At 36.3% G+C, this 21,359-nt stretch overlaps 1 protein-coding gene across 3 annotated transcripts in view; it reads right to left on the bottom strand.

Annotated features, from left to right (window-relative positions):
- Positions 1-21,359, bottom strand: part of LOC125669906 (tyrosine-protein phosphatase non-receptor type 13-like) — a 108,561-nt gene that overhangs the window by 20,117 nt on the left and 67,085 nt on the right. For 2 of the 3 annotated variants that reach the window (XM_056161574.1, XM_056161575.1), the window contains 15 exons: positions 20,913-21,001; positions 20,712-20,776; positions 17,765-17,922; positions 16,554-16,613; positions 15,349-15,960; positions 12,440-12,596; positions 12,184-12,268; positions 6,461-6,563; positions 5,690-6,355; positions 3,157-3,371; positions 2,391-2,483; positions 1,996-2,175; positions 1,327-1,652; positions 621-975; positions 334-486 (listed from right to left, as the gene is read on the bottom strand). In XM_056161574.1, coding sequence (XP_056017549.1) covers positions 334-486; positions 621-975; positions 1,327-1,652; positions 1,996-2,175; positions 2,391-2,483; positions 3,157-3,371; positions 5,690-6,355; positions 6,461-6,563; positions 12,184-12,268; positions 12,440-12,596; positions 15,349-15,960; positions 16,554-16,613; positions 17,765-17,922; positions 20,712-20,776; positions 20,913-21,001 — 3,317 coding nt within the window. The remainder of the gene's footprint in view (positions 1-333; positions 487-620; positions 976-1,326; positions 1,653-1,995; positions 2,176-2,390; positions 2,484-3,156; positions 3,372-5,689; positions 6,356-6,460; positions 6,564-12,183; positions 12,269-12,439; positions 12,597-15,348; positions 15,961-16,553; positions 16,614-17,764; positions 17,923-20,711; positions 20,777-20,912; positions 21,002-21,359) is intronic. The other variant, XM_056161576.1, reaches the window with a different exon arrangement.

Here is a 21,359-nt window from a genome sequence, read left to right as displayed (position 1 = left end):
CTCACCGTTCACTAAATTGCATTCACCGTTCACTCTGCGTTCGTTCACCGTTCACTCACCGTGCGTTCACAGTTCGCTCATCGTGCGTTCACCATTCGCTCACCGTGCGTTCACAGTTCGCTCACCGTGCGTTCACAGTTCGCTCATCGTTCAAGAGGGAAAGAAGAACGTTTCGGGGACTGTAGTATGTCTCCCCAGATGTATCATTTGTGAAAATGTGCTCAAGATCTTTCAAGTATGTTTCAAAGCTTGCTCAGAAGTGTACTCAGAACAAACATGGCTGAGTTTGAGTATGAGTACGGTAAAAGTTTGATAACCTCCAGGCCAGGTTACCTTAAGTAAGCGATCCCCTGTCTTTAGTCTTCCATCAGAGAGAGCTGGATCTGACACAATGTCCCTAATGAAGCATCCTCCTTTACTAACCCCTCCATACACAGAGAAACCAAGCCCAGTCTTTTCATCCTTCTTCAGGACAACCTCAATCTCCTATTAATCAGAATATTAGCAAAATGAAAACACAAATCTTCACCTTTTCCATGACAAAAGACATATGGAAAAATGTGCAAGTGAAATGAATTGCAACATGAACCGATAATCAACCATTTTTCAAAACTAGATACCCCTGGAGTCTGTTGACTATGATCAGTGTCATCTTCACTCTCTGAAGTCCCTTCCTCTCCCGTTTCTGCCTGCTGTAGTGAATCCCTATTAAGAGTTTCACTGGGCTGTGGGGATTCCCTTGGTGTTGAACTGGGAACTGTAGGCGAAGTTCTAGGGGCTGTGGGTGAGCTACAATACTGTTCTGTCTCACCAAGACTCAAGTCATCTTCATCTGTGGGAATATCTGAGGACTGCAGGGAGTTGGTGCCTGTTCCAAGGTGCTTGTTGTTTTTGAACAATATGGCATCCAGGCCACTCTCTGAGGCTGTTGATTGTAGACCCTCACCTGTGTTGTATGTTCCTTTCAATGGAGACCTTGTAAATTGTAAAACTGTTGATTAGTTTGCAGTGTTACTTGGCAGCTACTTTTCTTGTGACCAAAAGATGTAAACAACATCCTTCAAAAATATCATTCATGAGTGTGCCTTTGTAATTCACTAATAAACAAAGTGGAGGGTTCAACAAATATTCACAACAAAGGGGATGATAAAATAGTTCAGGTATCATCTGAAGCAAATGAAAGTTTGTGCAGCACAAATATAGCAACAAGGTTTTCTACTTTCCATTATTTCTAAAAGACAAAAGTCATTTCATTCCAAACCAAGCAACCTCACCCATTGTGGTACTTGAATTTTTAATGCCACAGAAAATCAAAGTATGACTTACCTCACTATTGAATCTGTAGATGATTCACTTGCATCTGATTGGCTACTGGATGATGTTGACCTTTTCTTGACCTGAGCATGGTCATTTTGATGGCCTTCCTCCTCTTCATAAACCTCCTCAAGACTTTCTTGAGTTGAATTAAATGTAGAGTTAAACTCATCACTGTATACAGATCTAGGACTGACAGCTGTCCTCAGGTTCTCAAAGTTCCCCCAGCGTCCCATACCAGCATTTCCCTGGACTGGGAGTGGGCTGTTCTGTAGTGACAATGAGGGGGGAGGGGTTCTAGGAAGGGCAGGTGGGGGACTGTTTGGGGGAGGTACAAACTGGAAAAAAACCAGTGCACATTTTTATTGTGTTACTTACATTAAATTCTATGCTCCATTGAGTGTCAATGGTGTGTTAGGACATAATTCAAAATTGCATTTAGTACATTATCAAATTGTTATCTAGAAACTAGTATCTAAATCAGGAATAAGAATGGAATAACAGTTACTTTCTTAATTATATGTACATTAAAGTGCATGGCCTGAAATTAACAAGAATGATTAATGATTATTTCACTGAAAATAACATTTACTTATTTTCAATAATAAACTCTTAAGGTTCAATATAAATCACTTTCATAATGTATGTGTAAATACATACAAATAGTGTATTATAGCTTACCATGTGTTGGGAATCTGGTTCCACACCAGGGGAAGCAAATCCTGAGGGTGGGGTGATGACACCTCGGTCAGACATGGTATCTCGATACAGAATGGGTTCATCCTCGGATTCTGTCTCTGAAGGTGTTTCATTGTCCACGAGACGTGCAGCTACTCGACGTTCCATCCACTCCTCACTACTCTGTAAAGTGGAATATCAACATGTTGAGATATTCTGAATTTTAAAACAAATATTTATTGTACAATAAAATGTCTATAATTATAAAATCTATTTTTACAATGAATGTTATTATCATACAGTACAACATGCAACTCTGATAATCATCAAATGTTTTTCTACTCCTTCTCTAGTCAATTTTCACATCTTATTATGATTTTTGGCACACCAGTACTTACAGATCTTGGTAAGGGAGACAACTGATCACAACTTGGGCGACACATCAGTAAGTTTACATTGGATGCAACCGAGTGTAAAAGTGAGACAACCGCCTGAAAGAGTAGGATCCATTTCCCATGCAGGTTATGTAAGAACTGAACAGTGCCAAGTACATATGTAAAGCTAAATAAACAGAGATATGGACAGATGTTTTGGGTGTCAGCTTTTTAGGGGGAATGTTGCAAGAGGGTGGATATAAATGAATATCTTCGCTATGAAGACAGTTAAATACATGTACATATTAAGTAGCAATCTTAACACTGTTACACAGTTTTTAAAGTTTGAATTTTGATTTGAGTATCTGTCTGTATCTCTGTGTAAAACATGAACATGCCTGTCATAATAAGCATTACTAATTAACTTCAAAACATTTTTTTTCACAAAGTAAAACAAAATTTATAGATAAATATGGAAAAAAAAAAAAAGAATATTAAAGCTACGACATGCAGAGTGATATATTAATATCCCAAGTATATTTAAAAGCAAAAGCAAGACACGACTTCAGGTTTACCAATTTAATATGTGTACACATTTTAATTATATCTTGGCATGCTCAACTTCTAAACAAAATTTCCAATACATGCTTTAAATTCATCATCTTGTGTTCATTGCAAATTGATAAATATTGTGTCTACATACATGTAATTTTGAGATGTTGAAATTTTTTTGTGAAGAAGTTGTTTATTCTGTATTTTTTCCCTGCCACTTATCATCAAGTAGACTTACTGCATGTGTGAGACCTTTGACTGGAACTTGATTAACTTCCAGTAACACATCATCACGCTGGATCTGCTGACAGGATATAGCCGGCCCAAGAGGAAAGACCTTCTTGATGCGAATCACACCCTGAGATTTGTCATCTGTGTCTACATCAACTCCTCCATACACACTAAAACCCAGACCAGATGACCCTTTGTTCAGATCAACTGAGAATGTATTATCTACAAAGGTAAAACATATCTATAATCATAGAATGTATGATATAAAAAGGTAGAGTGTATTGTCTACAAAGGTAGAATGTATTGTCTACAAAGGTAAAATGTATTGTCTACAAAGGTAAAATGTATTGTCAACAAACATAGAGTGTATTGTCTACAAAGGTAAAATGTATTGTCTACAAAGGTAGAATGTATTGTCTACAAAGTTGTATTATCTACAAAGGTAGAATGTATTGTCTACAAAGGTAGAGTGTATTGTCTACAAAGGTAAAATGTATTGTCTACAAAGGTAAAATGTATTGTCTACAAAGGTTGAGTGTACTGTCTACAATGGTAAAACATATCTCAGATTCTGTAATGGTAGAATGTATGACATACAAAGGTAAAATGTATTGTCTACAAAGGTAGAGTGTATTGTCTACCTTTAAAGGTAAATTAATAGAATCATTCATTAGTACAATTGTGGGGAAAGGCAAATTCCACTGAGGGGACAAGATTCGCAGTCTAGGATGAGGCTTTGCCGTGTCCTATACAGCAAATCTTGTTCCAGAGGTGGAATTTCCCTATCCCATATGATTGAACAATGAAGGAGCTTCTCTCTCACATTTTACTCACAGTTTAGTGCTTAAATTTAGGAGCTTTGAGAGAATTCAAAATTATCAAAATTCGCATTAGAATTTCAATACAAACACCAATTAGACGGGCAGAAAGAGGTACCCAAAAACGGCTTACACTGCAAGTGTAAACTAAAAACACCAAGACTGTCCAGCAGAGAGCTATATCAAATTGAAATTTAAAGAAAACAATACAAAATATTTTACTTCACTGTGTAATGTAAATCATACAAAATATATGTCACAATCAAATGACGTCACAGCAGTGTGAGACAGAAAAATCTCATATGGCTGTCTCACATGGGTAAAGTCGATCTCGCACTGGTGATAATGTGAGAAAATGTATTCTACCTTTGTAGATAATACATTCAATGAATTAACTGACTAATTTAGATCATCCTACACCTCATAGTGTGCAAGATATAATCTCGACTCGATATGAATATGCATAGCCATAAAATTCCAGGAGTTAGGTCAGAGAAGTTATGGCCCGGACACAAATCTGCACAGACAGACAGACGGACAGAGTGATTCCTATATACCCCCCTGAACTTCCTTCGCGGGGGGTATAAAAAATCTTTCTCAAACCATTAAGCAGTTATATTCACCATTCCACTGGAGCAATACAAGTGACTCTCGATAACTCGAAGTTAAAGGGACCTTGATAAAACTTTGAGAGATCTTCAGTTCAAGAGATCAAAGGTCTATAGTCAAATCCAGAAATTAAAGGTATATTCTATTACTACTAGCCTAAATTGGTTCAGATCTTATAGTATTTAAAACATCCTGGGATTGTTTTGACACATTTTCCTTAATGGTTTTAGGTAATTCATTTCGAGTTGTATCTTGCATAAATAAAAAGATTTTTAAAAAAAAGTTTGTGTATTCATTTGTACTTTTTTCATGCTAAAATAGACGTACATGTACATAATTACAAGATATATTTTTATGAAGTTTCACAGTCACTAACTAGACAGAGCACAATCATCACATTTTCCAGTTACTTTACACAAAGCACAAATTCTTGTAAGTAATGATGTTTCATGGGCATGTCTCTAGATTATTTTCTCAAAATTACTGTCTCCTTGTCAAGTATAAACAAATCCTAAATTATATTATATATATAGTCAGATTATATAACAAATGTCCAGGTGTAGGGTGAAAACTGACTGATTAAACAGTTAACTTTTCACCCCTACAAAGATGCCCAGGTGATTTGTCACTTATGTATAAAGGTAAGGTCCAAGGGGAAACAATCATATGCTTGATTGATTGTGTGTATATGCAACCACCACTTCCAGAGATTGAGTGAAAAGCTATGAAAAATGTTTTACGGGACCCAAATTTCAATTCAAGAGATCAAAAGTTTGAGAGATCGATAGTAAATTTGCTTAGTTATATAGGAAAAAATTGAGATAGTGAGTTCACTCCGAGAGATCAAAAACTTTCCGAGATTGAAGTTCAAGCCATTCAAGAGTCACCATGGAGTACTTTTCAGGGTATGTATTATCTACCAAGGTAGAGTTGATTAAACATTCTAATAGGCTATCTGTTAATTACTCTTCTTTAGTCAGATTGTACAGAGAATACAGCATAGTTTAAAACTTTCCAAGTTAAAACCATATTAATTGAATGTCGTCTTATACCTTATCTGAATTTCTACACAATAGTGCCTGTAAATACAAACTGTGATCTACATATATCTACCTTTGTTAACAAATGGATAATAAATGTTTCCATCACTGGAGGGGATGCTCCCCTCTGATGTATCTGTAAGTTCTGAAGCCTCTCTTTGAAGGCCACCCATTTCTGTCCTAGCTTCCAACACACCGGTAGACTCTAGAGATGCTGGAACTAAATCTTCTAACAATGGCTTCTTCATTTTCGGTTTTTCTAACTGTTGATCATCTGCATTGTCATTATCTTTGCTCTCCGATACACCTTGTGTTTTCACCCCTTCTGCAGCAATTGTGTCTTCTGCAGTATGCTCTGATTCAGTAAACTCATCGTAACTATTCTCCTCCACATGTGCAGTACTATCAGCTTTTGATGAGGAAGACTTGGACTTACTTTCAGTTTCACTTTCCTCAGTTATATCAGCAACCAGATTTTTCTGCTGCTTCTCTCCTTGTGAAAACATCTGCATCATGGGAGGGGTTCTGATATCAACAGAGCTCTGACCAGTAAGCTGCCTGGAATCTACTGAGCCAGTTGATGAATTGCTAGATCTTACAGAACTTTGGGAGGAAACAGAACCAGCACCCCGTTCAACAATGAATATACAAATGTCTGGTGCATTTTGAATTATCTCTACAGCCTGTTTATGGGTGACATTTTTCATTGGTATCTCTCCAACAGACAGAATTCTGTCCCCTGAAAAGATTAATACAAATGCTTTAACATCTATGAAATACACTATTTTATTTTAAACATCACGCATTAATTACAAGTGAAATTTGTACAGAAATAGATGTGTACCTGGTTGAATGCCTGTTTGACCAGTGAATTGTACAGCAGGACTGTTGGGGTGAATGGATTTGACATAAATCCCTCCAAACTTCACAGAAGTGTTTTTACCTCCCTGGGATATACAATATCCAAGATTTTTACAATACATATATTTGGTACTCTGTCTCAATTATGCTAAGTGCTACATAATTTATTAAGGGGAGATAATTCCAAATGCTATAAATTATGGACAGTTATCAATGACGTAAAGTGGAAAAAGAGCATTACACTTTCATAACTAACAAGTTTTTAAAGTTTATAGATATCATGAAAACTTGGGTGACATCAATGAATTAATTCTTTTGATTTAGATTTTTTGTAATCGATCTTTATTCCCATGAAAAAACAGGGATGACTCAATACCAAATTTTAACATGATCTTGCTGTTCTGGGAGAAGGTCAAGGTCACATATATAATGAAATGAAATGAAAGGTCTTGCAATAAGAAATCTATATACAAAATATAAAAGTTCTACCTTAAATAGTTCAGGAGATATTGAATAGATCAGATTTTTTAGAAGTAAGTCATACTCCAAGGTCAAGGTCACATACTGTGGTATCACAAGGTCTTGTCATAAATCTGGCCCAGTGGTTCTTAAAGACCGAGGAAATAAGCACCGCCTTCTAATTTACCTGGTCTATGAACCCTTGTCAATCAGCAGAAATTAAGCTTCAGATTGGATGCTAGAAATTGATGGACATTTAGTCCTTGTGTATACCTTATATGGCAATCGAGGCATCCGTGCAATCTTTTGTTGCTTAAATTACTACATAAACCAGCTCGATAGGGAAACGGTTTTGGCTTTTTCATGTGTAGAGATAGTTACACAATAATAGTAGTTAATTTTGCATACAACCCTGGAACCAAAACCATTACCCCCTGGGATCTTCATGATTAACAATTTTGGTAAAGGTCGACCTACTCCTTCTAAATATCTATTTAGTTTAAATTTAAAAATCAATGGCATTAAAAAAGACATCATTTAAGAGGGAATGAGCCATCGTCATAATGACGGTAATTCCGTTGAAACTCCATTGTCTTCCAGTAAAAAATTGCTTTACTCATGTAACAAATAGCTTAGGAACACGCAAACAGAACTCTTCTTTTCATGAAGGTAGATTTAGTTGAAGTTCTTTTCGACGCTTTATTGAATGGGAGATATCTGACACAGATACAAGAGCTAAAATAACTTGTTCATAAACAAAGCGATACTGTTAGAAGCGCAGTGAAAGCGTGAAGCATCATAGGCCTAGTGCTACGTTTCTTTATCATGCCAACGTATGCCGTGACATGGGACCTCCGCTTTTAAGGTCATATCCTAAAGACCCGTGACTCTCGCTTCTAAATGCTGAGTATTTGGTGAAGTAGTAATAGATCAAACTTCCAACACAAATACCCGCATCGATATACGAATGTATACGAATGTAGCATGACAGTGATTGATCAAATGTCAACAGACGTAAGTCTTTCTGATATACGAATGTAGCATGACAGTGATTGATCAAATGTCAACAGACGCAAGTCTTTCTGATATACGAATGTAGCATGACAGTGATTGATCAAATGTCAACAGACGCAAGTCTTTCTGCTTTGTTGTTTATATCACATTCGTTCGTGTGTGTGTGTGTGTGTGTGTGTGTGTGTGTGTGTATAATAACACTAAAGAAGATGTTATTTAATTATATGTTTTACATGTATACACTACAAACCAAGTTTGGCCCTGCCCTGGGGTCAGAACCTCTACCCCAGGGATCATGAATTTTACAATTTTGGTAGAGGCCTTCCTGCTCTACATCACCTTAGTTTTTCTTACACATGTGTGGTACGTAGAGAAGATTTTTGAAAATTGGTCAATTTTGGGCAGTTTTTGCTCTGCCCCTAAGGCCCCAGGGGTGCAAGAGTCCTGAAATTTACAATTTATGTCCCCCTTGTCCCAAAGATGCTTCCTACTAAATTTGAAAAGAATTGGAGTGGTAGTTATCAAGAAGCTAACAAGAGGCCCATGGGCCACATCGCTCACCTGAGTCACCTTGGTCCATATCAGAAGACTTTCCATATATATTTGCATGTAACCGTAGTCCCTATTATGGCCCCAACCTACCCCTGCAGGCCATGGTTTTTTGCAAACTTGAATCTAAACTATGTCAGAAAGTTTTCATGAAAATGTGAACTTCTTTGGCCAAATGGTTCTTGAGAAGAAGATTTTTAAAGATTTTTCCTATATATTTGTATGTAAAACTTTGATCCCCCCCCCTTGTGGCCCCATCCTACCCCCAGGGGCCATGATTTGAACAAACTTGAATTTGCACTATGTCAGAAAGCTTTCATGTAAATATCAGCTTTTCTGGCTCAGTGGTTCTTGAGAAGATTTTTAAAGATTTTTCCTATATATTTGTATGTAAAACTTTGATCCCCTATTGTGGCCCCATCCGACCCCAGGGGGCCATGATTAGAACAAACTTGACTTTGCACTATGTTAGGAAGCTTTCATGTAAATATCAGCTTTTCTGGCTCAGTGGTTCTTGGGAAGAAGATTTTTAAAGATTGTCCCTATATATTTGTATCTAAAACTTTGATCCCCTATTGTGGCCCCATCCGACCCCAGGGGGCCAGGATTTTAACAAACTTGAATCTGCATTATGTCAGAAAGCTTTCATGTAAATATCAGCTTTTCTGGCTCAGTGGTTCTTGAGAAGATTTTCTCTATATATTTGTATGCAAAACTTTGATTCCCTATTGTGGCCCCATCCGACCCCCGGGGGCCAGGATTTGAACAAACTTGAATTTGCATTATGTCAGAAAGCTTTCATGTAAATATCAGCTTTTCTGGCTCAGTGGTTCTTGAGAAGAAGATTTTTAAAGATTTTCTCTATATATTTGTATGTAAAACTTTGATCCCCTATTGTGGCCCCATCCGACACCCGGGGGCCATCATTTTAACAGACTTGAATCTGCACTATATCAGAAAGCTTTCATATAAATCTCAGCTTTTCTGGCTCAGTGGTTCTTGAGAAGAAGATTTTTAAAGATTTTTCCTATATATTTGTATGTAAAACTTTGATCCCCCCTGTGGCCCCATCCTACTCCCGGGGGCCATGATTTTAACAAACTTGAATCTGCATTATATCAGGAAGCTGTCATATAAATCTCAGCTTTTCTGGCTCAGTGGTTCTTGAGAAGAAGATTTTTAAAGATTTTCCCTATATATTTGTATGTAAAACTTTGATCCCCCTTGTGGCCCCATCCTACCCCCGGGGGCCATGATTTTAACAAACTTGAATCTGCATTATATCAGGAAGCTGTCATATAAATCTCAGCTTTTCTGGCTCAGTGGTTCTTGAGAAGAAGATTTTTAAAGATTTTCCCTATATATTTGTATGTAAAACTTTGATCCCCCCTTGTGGCCCCATCCGACCCCCAGGGGCCATCACTTTAACAAACTTCAATCTGCACTATATCAGGAAGTTTTCATATAAATCTCAGCTTTTTTGGCTCAGTGGTTCTTGAGAAGATTTTTAAAGAGTTTTCCTATATATTTGTATGTAAAACTTTGATTCCCTATTGTGGCTCTATCCAACCCCGGGGGGCCAGGATTTTAACAATTTAGAATCTGCACTATATCTGGAAGCTTTCATATACATCTCAACTTTTCTGGCTCAGTGGTTCTTGAGAAGAAGATTTTTAAAGATTTTTCCTATATATTTGTATGTAAAATTTTGATCCATTATTGTGGCCCCATCCAACCCCCGGGGGCCATGATTTTAACAATTTAGAATCTGCACTACCTAATAAAGCTTATCTATAAATTTCATCTTTTCTGGCTCAGTGGTTCTTGAGAAGATTTTTTAATGACCCTACTCTATTTTGACCTTTTCTTGATTATCTCCCCTTGGAAGGTGGCCTGGCCCTTTAATTTAACAATTTAAAATTCCCTTTACCTAAGGATGCTTTGTGCCAACTTTGGTTGAAATTGGCCCAGTGGTTTTTGAGAAGAAGTCAAAAATGTTAAAAGTTTACAGATGGACGGACGGACAGACGGACGCCGGAATACGGGTTATCAGAAAAGCTCACTTGAGCTTTTAGCTCAGGTGAGCTAAAAATGGTTCAATCGTTAACACACAACAACCAATTGCAATTGGTAGCTTAAAACACCAAAACAATTTTAAATGAAGATAAGCTGAAATGAGATTATCAATTATAAAGCCCTAACTATTCCATAACAAAAAAAAATTGTTTCATTTTCTCTATTGAATACAGTTACATACATCATTTGAAACAAATGAAGCATTTATCATTTGAAATAAATGAAGCATTTATATATATATATATATATATATATATATATATATATATATATACACAGTATAATTTGTCCAAACCGGCCTCTGAGTACTCCGGCGCTCTGTCAATTCCGGCCATAAAATATAGTCCCTAACATTTCTTTAATAAATCCTTTATTAATAATTCCCTGTACTCCGGATACTGCGTATTCTGTATATCGGCCGGCTTACACAGTCCCAACTGCTATCAATTAACTTTAATTATCCTGTGTAAACCGGCCCCTCGATGATACACCACCCTAATTGTTGTGGTCAATTGTATTCCGTGTACACAAGGTCCCAACTACTCGTAATTAGCTCTAATTATCGCATTTAAACCAGCCACCCCACGATGACCAACCTGTCGGTATTCGGTCGATCACACACGGTGTACACAAAGGGTGTCTCAAGGGAAGCCACAGGTAAGTAAAAGAGTGCAATTGGCGATGAGTCGTGATCAGATTAAAATAAAACCTGATTTTTATGGGGTGCGCACTTCTCAATTATGACACCACCACGCATGAGGTAATGGCGCCCTCCCCCTAACTACAGAGACGAGAACTGACATTTAAAGACAAAGTTCAATTAATCGATGAATTCGATACATTCTTGGAATGAAACAAAATCGGCAACAATTCCGTTATGTTTTCCAAAAGCAGGATTTCCCCTCGTGGACTTCTCGGAGCTCTTCAGCAAGTCAGACAGTGATGATATGCAGTTAGTTAGCACAACTCGCCATGTCCGGTCGATCACTCGGCATTGCATTAGTTTCCGTTTCACAAAATGAGACAGTTGAAAGCGATATATTTAAAATAAAAGCTGGAAAAGACAAATTTTAAACGAACACAACACAAACTTGACGAACGTACATAATGTAGCACTTGATAACAGCGATGATGTAGACGAAATCGACAATTTTCCAACAGAAAATCGTGCGAATAATTCCCAGATTTTAAACTGTTTAATAAAAATTAAAACTTTTTCAAATGAGCACGATGATAAAACACTGACATTTATATTTTTACATTTTGAATTCCTTTGTGATATATTAAAACGTTAGCAATCACGTATGTATAGATAGTGAATACAAGGGAAGCAACTCTCATTCTTGTCAACATTCTGCACTCCGGACTCTGTGCAAACCGGCCAATTTCTTTGGAACCACACATAGCCGGTTTAGACAGATTATACTGTATATATATATGATAAGGGGAGGTCACTAGGGCAACATGGTTATCCTGAAAACAACAGCTAATAATTTCACAATGTGTTTCTAATGCTGCCAGCTACAGGATATGTGAAAATTAAAAAAAATCATTAGATTGTTAATTTCAATGACCCTCTTATTTAGATAATAGACAACTCATACTTACAGTGACATTTAGACCAAACACACTCCCCGTTTTATCCAAGGTCACCTCAAACACTTCCCCAGGCAGAATCTCTGGTGTCTTACGACTACAACACAATTTCCTGTACATTCACCAACTCACCGTCAACATATCATTCGGTTTGCGAGAAACTCAGAAAAACATGCTTTTTATCAAAAAGGCAATAGCATATGCATGTATTTTGAATTTGAACACCTTTAAAATATTGCAATAAAATTTATTGAACAAAAATTTGTACCTTGACACTGCCTCAAACTTTTGCCACTCATTGAATTCTGTAGACTGTATGACTTCCAGTGGGTCTGTTTTGTCCACACCCCGCCCCTCTATTACTGCTTGGATCCCTTCCTCTAGATCTGAGTCCACATCATTCTCTGTGTCATCAGGATCTCTCACTAATATGCAAAACAAAAATACCCAACTCTACATATCAGAACATTGGATGATACAATGATATATAGTTAGTCACACAGATTTTTAACCTCTCTTGACCCCATATTACGACCCCACCTAACTTCAATTCACACAATATTAGGATGCTTCAATATCAAATATTACTAACAAGGCCTTGCTGTTCTTGAATGGAACATTTTTTGAAGATTACTTTCTCCTATATTCATTTATCAAGTAAAATTCAATCCCCAATTCTAGTCCCACTCTAACCCCAGTGTCCAAGAGACCCATGAGCCACATCACTCACCTGAGTCACCTTGGCCCTGCCATTGTTCAGCTGTTGTGATTTAAAAAAAACTTTAAAAAAAAAAATCTTTTATTCCCATGAATTATTTTTTACCCCATAATGTGGCCCCAACCTAGCCCCTAAAGGTCACAACATAATAACAAAACTTTACACAAAATGGGGATGCCTCAATACCAATATGACTAACATGACCTTGATGTTCAGGAGAAGGTCATGGTCACAAGATCAAAGATCATAGAATGAAACAAAAAGTCTTGCCATAAGAAATCTATATTCAAAATACGAGAGCTTTACCATAAACAGTTCAGGAGATGTTGTTGAATAGATTAGGTTTCCTTAAAAGTAGGTCAATCTCCAAGGTCACAATCTTTGGAGCCATAAAAAAGGTCTTGTCACAAGGAATGCACATATATATAGTCATAGGACATAAAAAACTTAAATCCATACAACTTAGAAACATTTGTATGTCGATATAAGTGTGGCCCTGCTACTCTTGAAAAGAATCTATTTTATTTAATTTTCCTGTATATTACCAGAAAAAACCTTGTTCTCCTATTGTGGCCCCACCCTACCTCTTGTACCCCTGATGGGAACAAACTTCTGAATCAATTTCAACAACCTTTAGAAGCTTTCATATCAAAATTACTAATCAAGGCCCTGCTTTTATTGAGATGAAGATTCTAAAACATTTTTACTATATATCCCAAGGTAAAACTTTGATCTCCTACTGTGGTCCCACCCTACCCCAGGGACCATTATTTGAACAATTTTTAATTTTTACTTATCAAGGAACCTTTCACCAAGTTTTAGACCGGGATCGCATTACACAACTTTGTTACAACAGTTCTTGGTATACAGGGATTTAACACTGTTGGAATTTTCCCAACAATTAAATGATAACATCTCACTATGAGAGAGATTTTATGTGATTTGGGAATTTGTTTATAGTAATGGCTGACCTCAGAGATGAGGATCTGAACACTATACTTTCAACCGAAAGTGAAAATAGTCAAAATAATCGTGATGATGAGAAAAGTTGTTAAATCAAATCGTGTTAAGAATGATGAGGAACTTGATACCATTTTGCAAATCCTAAATGAGAAGAAACTAATGAAAAACAAGAGGTACTGTGAGCAATGCTCACTAAGAATACCCCCCGCTTACCCCAATCTCCCAAAGGGTGTTCCATGCAATGAAAAAAGCCGTTAAAGAATTTAAATGAAAACCATATTGCTACTTCGATGTCCAGTGCGTGTGACCTTTGACCTTTTGACCCCAAAATCGATAGGGAACATCTTCATCCCATGGGTAGTCCATATGTATGATATGGTGACTGTAGGTGGAAAGGATAACGCTTTAGAGCCCGCAAACCATATTGCTACTTCAATTTTCAGTGCGCTTGAGCTTTGACCTTTTGACCCCAAAATCAATGAACTGGAACAAAACTCAAACTCGATCTGTAACTCATCAATATACATCTGCATACAAAAAATCAGTTCACTATATCAAGGTGTTAAGAAACAAGAGGCCCAAGGGCCACATCGCTCACCTGAGTCACTTGGCTCATATTTAAAGATTTTCCCTATATATTTGTATGCAGAACTTTGATCCTCCCCTTGTGACCCCATCCCCCCTGGAAGCCATGATTTTAACAAACTGAAATCTGAAATCTGTCAAAAAGCATTCATGTAAATATCAGTTTTTCTGGCTCAGTGGTTCTTGAGAAGATTTTTCCTATATATTTGCATGTAAAACTTTGATCCCCTATTGTGGCCCCATCCAACCCCCAAGGACCATGATTTGAACAAACTTGAATCTGCATTATGTCAGGAAGCTTTCATGTAAATCTCAGCTTTTCTGGCCCAGTGGTTCTTGAGAAGAAGATTTTTAAATGACCCCACCCTATTTTTGCATTTTTGTGATTATCTCCCCTTTGAAAGGGACATGGCTCTTCATTTCAACAAACTTGAAAGCCCTTCACCCAAGGATGCTTTGTGGCAAGTTTGGTTGAAATTGGCCCAGTGGTTCTTGAGAAGAAGATGAAAATGTGAAAAGTTTACGATGCCAACGACGGACAAATTTTGATCAGAAAAGCTCACTTGAGCCTTCGGCTCAGGTGAGCTAAAAAAGTCCAGAAAACTGATCGTAACAGTAATTTTTCTACATTAAAGGGGCACAACTCCATCAATAATCGATGACTCAATTTGTAACTCATCAATATACACCTGCATACAAAAAATCAATTCAATATCTCGAGGTGTTTAGGAAAAAAGTACGGAAATCTGTGCGTCACGAAAGGTAAATCTACATGCCCCGACCACTTTGTGGCAGGCGCATAAAAAGTTATGGTCTGGACAAACTTTGTATGAGAACAAGAATTCACACTATAAAAACAATATGTCCCTCTTCTGGGACGGGGAGACATAACTACACATTACAATACTTACCTCTGGGGATAGGCTGGGTGTCTTGGGGTAGGTCAGAAATAGGGATCACTTCACTCTCTATTGATTCAATCTGAGACATAGTTGACACATCAGCAACAGATGGGTCATCTCTAACATGATTATGTGGAATGTCAACGACAAGAAAATGGTTTGAATTATCCTGATTTTTGTGGTCATCCTCTGACAACTGACGATATATATGTATATCAGAAGGACTAGTATTGGAAGCTCGTAATTTGGAAATGGCATCATCATAGTCATCTCTACGCTTGACAGATTTTGGCACTCGTACTTGTGACACCAGCAAACGTACAGTATCTCCTGAGTATCTGATCATTTGTACGGCTGCATGATGTTGAATTCCCTCCAGACTTTGGCCATTAATGGCGATTAATCGATCTCCAGGCTTGATTTGATTGCTTCTATCTGCTGGACCTCCTGGTGTGACCACTTTGACAAATATTCCCAGGTCCAGTTTATCTGTGGATTCCCCACCAACAATGGTGATGCCAAATCCAAACTCAGGTTCTTTCTGCAGAACAATCTCACAAACATGTCGCTGTGATCGTTCAGGAGAAAGAAGCTCATTGTTAAATCTGGTCTGAAGTGTGGCTGAAATTAAACATTTACTTAAATCCTGAATTTACATGTGTATATACAATCAATTTTGTAATATTTGGGATCCAAGCATAACAACAATTTGAAAGTATTCAATTTCTAAAACTTTGTCCAGTACAAAAAATGCACAATACATGAAGACATACATGTAGTCTGACATATATTAATATTTACATTTCCAGTGTATTCATCTTTGATATCTTTACAAATTGTAATGATGGCCAATAAGCCATTTCCTCATGAATATGCTGCAGTTGTAAACAATGCATGTATGAATTTTGATAAATATAGTACGTATATTTAACAACTGGGAATTACAACAAAACTGAAATCAGAATGTAAATATAAGAAATACACTTCATTTTTGAAAAAACATGAGGGAATGAACTGCAATGCTTCATGTGGGGATACTGTTCACGAGGTGCTAACATGCTTAAAGAAGTACTCTGGTGTGAAGCATCACAGTTCATACTGTCATGTGTTTTCAAAAATGAGAATTATCTTTTAAATAAATAACTGTCATACTTAAATTTGGTAGACATTAGTCAAAATGACTGATTTCTGACAAATTTTGATCTGTTACTTACTGTTAACAGTTTCGTTGGGGGCCACATCCCCACCCCAGTTGGAGCTCTGATCTGCCATCTCTAGATAAACACATGAACAAAACTTTATGATTGAACATGTGCACACTCGTACATACACAACTTTTGTTAAATACATGTGTATTGAATGGTTTACATAAATGCATAGAGATATATGTCTTTCACAAATATCAGTGATTTTTTTTTTTTTTCAAACTACCACCCCTCCTTTTGAATTGGGAAAAATTAGCGACATTTTCCTCAAATTGGGAAAAATCATTCATAGTAAATTAAAATGGTAAAGATGCATAAAATAATCAAATAACAGTTTTTTTTGTTTGAGGTTTATTTCAAATCTGATTTAAAATCATAAAATAAATCATTATTTTACATTAAATATGTATTGGAAGTCAGTACACTTTGTATAGATATTATTTACTTTTTCTAAGAAATACTTATTGTCTAACTTCATAAAGAAAATAATAAATTATTAATTCACTAGCATTTATACCCATAATCTTGTAAATATTATATTAATAATCAAGTTTCCAGAATGTCTCTCCTGTTTGTATTTTTTTGGATTTTAGTAAAACCCTATACTGTTGGCCACTTCCTGTTATTAGCCTGACCCTACATATAATGGCGGTCAAACTAAATTGTCAACAATCTTAATGTGTATCTGGAAACTATATATTTCGCTGTATATCTGCTTATATGGATGCCTCTATTGTTTTACATATTCTTTACAAAACCTTTTGCATGTGCAGTGGTTTGGAGAATAAAACTGAAGAAAAAAACGTATTTACTCTTCTCAGCAATATACGGTAACCTTTTTTTTTTAAATGTCTTAATTTCCCTAGATTTGAAATTGGGAAAAACATATATATATAATTGGGAAAAAATAGCTAATTTTAGTGAGGGGAAACAGCCGAATATCGGTGGCATTTTGGCCCCAAAAAAATCACTGAATATGATCAACACTTGTGTAACACTTGGTTCAAACATGCATAAAATGACACAGGCATACCATTTTTCCAATGCTTTTTCAGATGATAGATAATATAAACCTGGTTATACTCACTGCTGTGATTCACCTTGACCAGCATTGAAATGTAGCAATTAGGAAATCTTTTTTTAGTGATCTCATATGCTGTCCATTTCAGACTAATTAATCTTATTTCAGATGTGCAGTAGTATCACAATACACAAAATACCTATGACATAAGCTGGTCCGGTCTCCCTTTTCTGCGACTCTTGGAAAATGTCCCCAGTAGAAACAGCATAGCGCTCACGCTTCTTATCTGAGGGAAGTTTATACTTCTCTCTCAAATCAAGCATGCTGACACTGGCATCTGCCTTATATGGTGGGGGTCTGACAATAACAATCATGCAGCATACTGACAAACACATGCAAAATATTTCTAATTATGCAATATATGGACCAATTCTAATCTAGTGCACCCAAGAAAAGATGCAATATTTCTGATCTCCATCAAATGAATAATCACTGTGATAAAAGACTGTAAAAACAACTTATTGCAGCCACGATTATCAGGATATGAAAAAATTCCTGATATAGCAAGATCACAACTAGACGAAGATGATGCCGCCCATGCTAGGCTTAAAGTGCAGAAACATCAGATTTAGTAAAGAGTGATGTACATGTATGACATTAAATGTGGGCGTGTCTTATGCCTGGATAATCCAATATGTAGAAGATTTGAAAAAAAGAAATCAAAATCCAGGAAATATGCACAACCTAGAATATACTAAAGCCCAGCACAGTATAAAGTGAATGGCAATATTCATTCTCTTGATATTTTTTGTAAACTAGGGGGAGGGGGATGTGTGTTCATGTTAACAAGCACCTGTCCAGTGTTTATATTTTCAACTTTTTTTTGTCTGACCCTCGATTGTTCAACCATTTGATACGCCACATAATTGAAAGTAGAATAACATGAGTAATATTGAAAGTATACGTGTGGGCTTATGATTTCTGGGAAAGCATAACTTGATCAGACTAAATTTTGTTTGCATATAAACAATAAACAGAATGCAGTTATGATCATTATTTTTTGGTCCGCTAATATCTAACAAACAGTTTGTCAAATGAAGTTCTAGTTTAACTGGGCAAATTGAAAATTTACCGGAGATTTCTGGTAGTCCAATGTTTTTTGCCAACTCTGGAGTATACAAGAAGACATTTAATTTGAAAACCTTTTGTGCTCCATCCTGATGTCACGGGTCATGTTATCTTACAAACCTGCATTTACACTATATTCTACATTTATCTGACAATGTACCAAATGTAACACTTTACATCTTTATCACTCACCCATGGGGGTGTGAAAAAACTTTGAATCTCCACTTTCATATTTTTAATCTGATATATTTTACCTATGTGGTTTTTGGGAAGACAATTCTTAAATTTATACTCCTTTATATTCCTTTACAAAACTTTGAACTTCCATTGTGGCCCAACCCTATATGATTTGAACAAATAAAAACCTTCATTTACAAATAGACAGCTTCTATGTAAATTATGGCTTCTGAAATAGTGGTTCTTGAGAAGATTATTTACACACCTACAATATTTTCAAATCATCTCCCCTTGAAATTAACCATGGATATACAGAGAAGTCTACAATGATGGACAATCAGAAAGTCTCACTTCAGCCTATGACTCAGGCGAGCTTAAAATGAACTAGATATAGGTCCAAAGGACATGAATGCCCCGCCCGATGTGACATTTGTAATGCAATATGGGCCCATGAGTCACCTTGGCCAATGTTTAAAAATTTCTCAATTATATTTGCATGTAAAATTTTGATCCCCTATTGTGACCCCAACCTATCCCCATGGGCCATGATTTTTACAAACATGAATCTTCACTATGTCAGAAAGTTGCCATGTAAATTTGAACTTGTCTGGACTAGTAGTTCCTGAGAAGATTTATCAAGACTTTTTCCTATATATTTGCAGGCAAAACTTTGATTCCCTATTGTGGCCCCACCCTACTCCCAGGGGGCCATGAATTTAAAAACTTGAATCTGCACAATGTAAGGAAGCTTCCAAGTAAATCTGAACTTTTCTGACCCAATGGTTCTTGAGAAGAAATTTTTTAAATGACTCCACCCTATTGTTGCATTTTTGTGATTATTTCCCTTTTGAAAGGGGCATAGCACTTCATTTGAACAAACTTGAATCCCCTTCACCCAAGGATAATTTGTACCAAGTTTGATTGAAATTAGCCTGCTGGTTCTGGAAAAGAAGAATTAAAACATTTGTCATTGTATTTTCAATGTAATTATTTCCCTTTTTTGTGATTATCTCCCCTTTGAAGGGGGCATTGCCCTTCATTTGAATAAACTTGAATCCCCTTCACCCAAGGATGCTTTCTGCCAAGTTTGGTTGAAATTGGCCAGATGTTCTGAAGAAGATGAAAATGTGAAAAGTTTACAACAGAAAGTTTTGATCAGAAACATGCACTCACATTATTGAGCCTTTGGCTCAAGTGAGCTAAAAAACCCAGGGATTATCAGTACCTTTTCATGGCTCGAAATTCTGCCCCATTCACAATGGAAAATAGGTTGAATTTTTCATTTTGTGGAAAAAATCAAAATACTGAACCCTATTTTCTTAAAAGAATTAAGTAGATATAAAATCTCACCCATTTGACAGGTTAGTTTTTGAACTCTTCACTGATGCATGAATTAATTTCCTTTTTATATCAAATCATGCTACATAGTAAGCAATGTTATCTCCATGCATATACCATTTAACAGGTCTTTTTATTTTGCGTTAATCCAATTTTCGCTTTCTTTGCAAGTATTTTTGAATCGTGAACAGTTAAATTCCCATAAAATATTTACATCAATTGTGTACCATATCCTACAAGATAAGAGTAATTCACCGAGTAGAAACTCACCACCTCAGGTGTTGTACTAATTATCTTAAACCGTGCCAAGGTATTATTACTTAAAAATTCGAATCACAAACAAAGAACCACACAAATAAAAAATAACAGTGTTTTGGGGTATTTTTGCAAAATTTGTGATATGCAAAAGAAACCCGTTATATGGTAATTCTTGATCAATTCATGGATATCAAAGCACACACCTACATGTGTTAGTAAATACATGTACTTGATCTAAAACTTACAATGTATATGGTAATGCTCTGCTTTCTGTTTTTGGATTGTGCAGTCTATTTGTAGGTTCTGTTGCCTAAGGAATATAGACACATAAAATAACTTCAGTTTAATTCTGGAAACTTTACAAAATTACATATACCTCTTCTAATAAAAAGCAGTCAATAGACATTCTTGTAGACAAATATAAGACATGAGTATAATATACACACTGATGCTCCATGTGACTCGCTCGAGCTCTGCTCATCATCCAGCATACTCTCATCACACATTAACTCAGCCACTGAGTCCAATGTTAACTCTGTAAAAAACAGTAGTAAGAAATTTAAACAAAGTGAAAAGACATCTACCTGTATCTCATAAAATATGTATCAGACCTAAGATTTTCCAGAGAAAATGCACATTTCTGGACTGTCAAGGGGTTTGGTCTAAAAATATATGAAACTGAGCTTGGAAAACAGAATAAGGATAAAACATATAAAATGCTCTAAATAGAAATTAATAATAACAAGATATGATTATAATCTACCGATTATAAAGTCTCCCAAACGAAGTACTGGCTGTATAAAAGTGTCTTTTTCTGAGTACTACTATTTTCCTCCCATGACAAAATCCATGCCAATTTTAACTTCATTTAAAAGGTCTAAATCACAAAAGCT

This window comes from Ostrea edulis, chromosome 4 (assembly GCF_947568905.1).
Source record: "Ostrea edulis chromosome 4, xbOstEdul1.1, whole genome shotgun sequence".
In the NCBI taxonomy this organism is placed as follows: Eukaryota; Metazoa; Mollusca; class Bivalvia; order Ostreida; family Ostreidae; genus Ostrea; species Ostrea edulis.
Note: the sequence above shows the minus strand (reverse complement) of the source record. Positions and strands in the feature narration are given on the sequence as shown.